The following is a 6,416-nucleotide window of genomic DNA, read 5'->3' on the forward strand; positions in this document are numbered from 1 at the left end:
TATTCTCTGTTTCCTTGAATAAAGAATATGTAAGCGGTGTTTGTTACGGAGTACCACCATTCAATCATTATTCCTTCTTATACATACAATAACTAATTATCCTAACATGAAACTCCAACTAATTTAATTCGATCTATTATTCATCCAACTGCACTTAAAATTAATACACATACAGAAATAATGAAAAGGATGTTGCATGCCGATTATTGTTGCTATTACAATTAAATATCTAATGAATCTCCTATCATATCTCCATGGGGGGACCTTTGTATGTATGATCATTAGCACATCTCCACAATAATTTTGACAATAATACGTAAAAACAAAATGCAACCTTGCTTCAAGTATTGGCATATATCCAAGCTTATGATATGATCATGATACTACAAGGTAGGTTACCTAGCTGCTAGATAGTGAGGCTAGGTAGCTAATAATTTTAATTAACTACTCATATTATAATATAAAATGTAGTTAATGATAAAACAATGTAGTAATAGCAAAGTAAAACAAGATTAGATAATAATAAGTACAATCATAAATATAAAATAAGAAGAATGAAGATCTATTGGTTGAAAACCTGGAGCAAATCCACTGTAACAGATCTGGAAGCTAAGGCTTTAAGTTAATTATTTAAAATTTTAACAGAAAAATAAATAATGGGTTCACATGCACATAAAAAAGGTAAATCACAAAGGTATATTTACTAAACCACGCACAAAAAGGCACCTTAATATTTGTGAAATATAAAGAGAAAGAGAGGTGATATTTATTTGTGGCACGGGCACTTCATGTGCTTTCTATGGAATCTAGTATTACACTATGCTTCTCCCACTTTTTTTCTTTCAATTTTTATTTTTCAAAATACAAAAATTATTTAAATTTACAATTTTGTTTCATTTCAATTAGTTCATGTTGATAATATTATGATGATTTAATATCCAAAATAATTTTATTTATTCTCTATAATATATATTAACTTAATGAATAATTAATTGATGTTATTTTGCATGGACTCACAAATATGGTGTAATTATTATATTTCATTATACAAATCTCGTTCATCCATATTTTTTGTTTCTGATTTTAATTAATTGATCTTTTTTGAATTATTTACGAAGATTGATAAGGTTTAATAAAATCATATATGATATATCTGGCAATTCTTGTAATATTAATGAGTTTATATTAGATTAAAAAAAAATGAAAGAATACATGCTTAAAATACTAAAGTGAAATTAAATCTAAGATATAAAGACTACATGATTCTAAAATTTAAAATCAAAGATGGGCAAGAACAATGAAAAAGTCTACAAAAAGATTGCGATCTGATTTTAGAATATCCGATTTGAAAAACAAGAAGTTAAAAAATGTTGTATTCTTACCATTGTTTTATGAAGTTTCATGTACTAATTTTACGTACGTGTTAAAGTTTAAGAGTATGCTTTTTACTAAGTACCATTAATTTAATTAATGTAATTGTTTTCGGTGATTTATAAAAAGTAGTCGTAGTAAACTAAAATTCAAAAAGGTATGAAGAAATTTGTTTAGGATATGGTCCATCCATCATATGCTCTTTCTTCAAGAGAAGGTTTTTAACTTTAAAGAATCACTTTTATGCTATTTTTAATCAATATTTAGCCAAAAAGAATAACATTCTTTGGTAATCTGTGTTGTAACTTTTAGCACAAGCGACAAAGCATTTTGACCGTCAGCTGTCAAGAAGATACCATTAATCTTTCGATGTAAATCATGTTAATCCTAAGTTACCAATGGATGTACTTATAATTGTAAGGAACAATTGCAATTATAAGTACATCCAATTATAGAATGGATAAGAAAAAGAGTTTAATAGTGTAAGAGAGAGCGAGTAAAATGATGTACATTATAATTAATTATTGTGGAATTATAGAGGTGAAATGGTAAAACATATTTTCCAATAATAGATTAAAAATGAGTGTTTAAAAAAAAAAAAATTAGATTGAAAATAAGTGACGGAATCGTGTATGAAAAATTGAGATTTTATAGAATGTCTTTCTGTTAGAGGACCAACCATCAGCTTAAGCTTTTGGTTGAGTTGGTCCTCTAACATGGTATCAAGAGCCAGCGTGACACAAAGGTCACGGGTTCGAATCTCATCCACCCCTCCTTCAAAGTGGAATTAATTCGCACCAGGTATGGGTGGGCCTGTGTTGCATCCACATTTCAAGCCCAAAGGGCCTTTTATGTGAGGGGGAGTGATAGAGTATAAAACATATTCCTGGGCCTCAACCATCAGCTTAAGCTTTTGGTTGAGTTGGTCCTCTAACACTTTCTTACCTCTCTAATTTAAAAATCCTGCCATTTCAAATAAAAATAACAATTCTATGAATAGATAGGAAAAGGCCAATCATACATCAAAAGCAATTAGATTAAAATTTGACAAAAGTTGTTGAAATTAATTTGTAGTAATTGAGTAATTATGCAAAAATATAAATAATACATCATTTTTCATCTAACTTGATTCTCATTTCAACTACTTTGAGTATTAACCAATACAAACATAACACTCATAAAAAAGTGATCAATTGATTGAAAACTATGATGATTTGCATGCAAATTAATCTAATAAAAATTAATTTATAGTAAGATAGTTAAACCACCACCACCAAGCTAAGAGGTACTAGGACCACTCTAAGCTATAACAAAGCTTGCTAGGTTGGTAAGAAGATAAAAGATCACATTGTATATATGATAGTGTGGTAGATAAATTAGCAATACAGTGATATAATGTGAATATATGTGATACATTATAGCATATCTCCCAACTACTACTTAAAGCGTGATAACTTTTCAATTTATATAACCTTGTTACCATTTTTTTTTTGTAAGAATAAAGTATGCCCTTGTAACCTTATGTTCTCCTATTCCCACAATGATATGGACTAATTAATGGACTCAATCATCAAACAATTCACATTAATAGATTGTACATGAATAGATAAGTATGAAGCTAAGGTAGATATTATTACTCCCCCAGTTTCCAATTAATTTAATAATTTGACTTTTATATCATTATTATCAACATGTCTTAAATTAGCTAGTTTGACTACGTAATGTATTGTTAGGAATTCTCCAAAACAAAACGAGTACAAGCTGCTAGAATACTTGCTACTACTTATCCGAAACAGCATGTTGGAAAGCATAGATAGAATGAGAGACTAACAAGCTTGAATTATATAATCCAAGAAAGGATACATATATATTTGCTACTATTTATAGTGCTACAGAAGAATAATCCTAATATAATCTCTATGATTCACTAACAGATATACAAGAATCGAACAATATAATTATAAAAGATATTTATTTTACATAATATCCTATTATACCAAAGATAACAGGATTTGATAATAACATTGATACCAGGAGATATATCATATCACAAAATACCCCTAATATAAGCCTCTTAATATGAAGCTAAGATAATTTTAGAACATAAAAAATGACACTTAACTCATTCTAATAACTCCTTATTAAAAAAAAAAAAAAAAAAAAAAAAAAAAAAAAAAAAAAAAAAACTCCTCTCCCTATATATAAACACCCTCTTCCCCACATCACAAGAAAAAAAGAAAAGAACACCTCCTTTCATTTTCTCCTTCAAACTTCTCAACTCCACCTCCATTAACAAACCCTCTTTCTCTCTCATCACATAAGTTTCATCTTCATTGATTCATCAAACATGGCAGCAGATTCATTCGATCAAGAAAGCAGTTGTTCATCCTCAATAACAATCCCAGACTCAAGCCAAAGTTGGATGAGTCTTAACCTAAACCTAAACCTAAGCACTCTTAGTCTTAGTCGTCGTAGTAGTTTCTCAAGCCATTCTCTATCCAGCCCCACGACTAAACCCCACAAGGCTCAACAAGCCGGGTGGGAGGCCATAAAGGGCCTCCGAAGGCAAGTAGCCGGAGGCCGTGTCGTGCTCGAACATTTCAAGATACTTAAACGTGTAGGGGGTGGTGATTTAGGTAATGTGTACCTTTGTCAAATACGAAACCCAGCCGTAGGGGCGGTACCGTGTTACTATGCTATGAAAGTAGTTGATAGAGAAGCTCTTGCTATTAGGAAGAAACTTGTTAGGGCTGATATGGAGAAGGAGATATTAGGGTTGCTTGATCACCCTTTTTTGCCTACTTTGTATGCTGATTTTGAAGCTTCTCATTATTCTTGTTTGGTTATGGAGTTTTGTTCTGGTGGTGATTTGTATGCTCTTAGGCTTCGTCAACCTAATCGGAGGTTTCATCTCTCCTCTGCTAAGTAAGTTTTTCTTAGCGAGTTTTTAATTAATCTGTACGCTTATTTGACAATCAACTATTAGTTATGTGTTACTTGATTTATGATATATATGGTGGTAGAGTTAGATATTGTATATGATAGAAGTATGTATGTATGTACATAGTTTCTTGCATGATGCTTTTGGTGTTTTGTTTTATTACCATGAGTAGTCTTTCTCATCATATATTGTAAATTTGATTAATCAAGTAAAAAAATGATAATTTTTGGTAGAGATAATATATATACATAATAAGAGGCGTACATTCATGCAATATATATAATGTACCATTACTCTTTTATGGGCACATAGAAATATACAATAGAGTTTATATGAGTATAATTAATTAGTCAGCACGACACAAGTAACTAAATTTAAGCAGAGGTAGTAAATTTTAACGTGAATTAATTAGTAGATATATATTGTGTTATATATTGTAGGCGTGTTCAAATAATTTAATTTGAAAAAAGGATTATTATTGACTTTAATTATTAAAAATGATGATGATAAACAGGTTTTATGCAGCAGAGACACTTTTAGCCTTGGAGTATCTACACATGATGGGAATAATATACAGGGATCTAAAGCCAGAGAATGTATTGGTAAGAGAAGATGGACACATTATGCTATCTGACTTTGATCTTTCACTCAAATGTGACGTGGTCCCAAAGTTGTTAAAACAAAAGCTGCCAGCTTCTTCTATTGAGAAGAACACTTATGTAAGGTGTTCCACACCTTCTTGTGTTACACCTATACAACCTGTTCTCTCTTGTTTTTCTAGTAACAAGAGGAGGAACAAGACATCCCCTAGGAACACCACCACCATACGACAGGCGGCCAATGGTGATCGTATCGATAGTGATTCTGATCACGATGGTGATTGTGATGGTACTAATAATAATAAAGTATTTTTTGACACAGAGCTAGTGGCCGAGCCCATCAATGCTCGGTCCAAGTCTTTTGTTGGGACCCACGAGTACTTGGCCCCCGAGGTCATTTCTGGGCTCGGCCATGGGAGTGCTGTCGATTGGTGGACCTACGGGGTTTTTCTTTATGAGATGTTGTATGGTAGGACACCTTTTAAGGGTGAAAATAACGAGAAGACACTGATTAATATTTTGAAGCAACCCGTAACGTTTCCTAGGATGAGCCTAGGTAGCGCGAAAGAGTATGAAGAAATGGCAAAAGTTCAAGACCTAATTTGCAAGCTCCTAGTGAAGAATCCCAAGAAAAGAATTGGTAACATTAAGGGTTCTAATGAGATCAAAAGGCATGACTTCTTCAAGGGTATTAATTGGGCCTTAATTAGGTCAGTTAAGCCACCTTTGGTGCCTAAAGAGCTTCACAACAACAAAATGAGGAAGAGTTCTAGTAGTAATTGTAGTAGTAGTTATCAAAGAGGTCTCCATATGCCAAAAGCACTAAGCAAAAAAGAGAGGGAAGCACCATTTCAGATTCCTCAATCTCATTTTGATTACTTTTAAGGGAGACCTTTTTTTTTTTTTTTTTTTTGAATTGTATATAATTAGTTTATAGCTTTATAGGGTCTTAATAGAAGAGAATTGATTAATTAGTGGTGGTGAATAGTAATTCAATCACTACTATTTCTATCATCATATGTATAAAACTTGATCCAAAGAGAGAAAACTCCCCGATCAATAGCCTTTCTCATTTTGCTAATTTATTATTAGACATATGTCACCTGTACTCAAACTTAATTTTCACATTATTAGTTCAAATTACACTATCAATAATGTGACACTTATATTTGAATAGAATGTTATATACAATTAAGGCCATATATTAGCTTTCCGCACAATCTCATCTTTTTCTTAATTATCTATTAGGAATGAATTGTTTAACCTATGATATGAAACTCCTTGCAAATATTTAATTATGATAAAGAATTTTCAATTATAAGATGAAAGAAAAGGTGGAAGGAGGCACATAATTACATCAATGTTTTCCCCATGAGGTTTCATTATATCATGTGGTCACAATTATGATTCTACTCAAGTAGGGAAAAAGAAAATTTATGAACAATGATCAAAATTTAGTCTTAAACACTATAAAATATCTAAAAATACAAAATTATAATACTGAA

The 6,416-nt window shown here is 31.3% G+C and overlaps 1 protein-coding gene across 1 annotated transcript; it reads left to right on the forward strand.

The window, feature by feature from the left end:
- The first annotated feature begins 3,587 nt into the window (after window positions 1–3,587).
- On the forward strand, window positions 3,588–6,119 carry LOC145610375 (protein kinase PINOID 2-like). The gene is made up of 2 exons (XM_081665719.1): window positions 3,588–4,296; window positions 4,827–6,119. Exons 1-2 carry the CDS (start codon window positions 3,719–3,721, stop codon window positions 5,794–5,796), a joined length of 1,548 nt encoding a protein of 515 aa, XP_081521845.1. The 5' UTR covers window positions 3,588–3,718; the 3' UTR covers window positions 5,797–6,119.
- Window positions 6,120–6,416: the final 297 nt, after the last annotated feature.

This window comes from Chenopodium album, chromosome 24, assembly GCF_948465745.1.
Source record: "Chenopodium album chromosome 24, dcCheAlbu1.1, whole genome shotgun sequence".
In the NCBI taxonomy this organism is placed as follows: Eukaryota; Viridiplantae; Streptophyta; class Magnoliopsida; order Caryophyllales; family Amaranthaceae; genus Chenopodium; species Chenopodium album.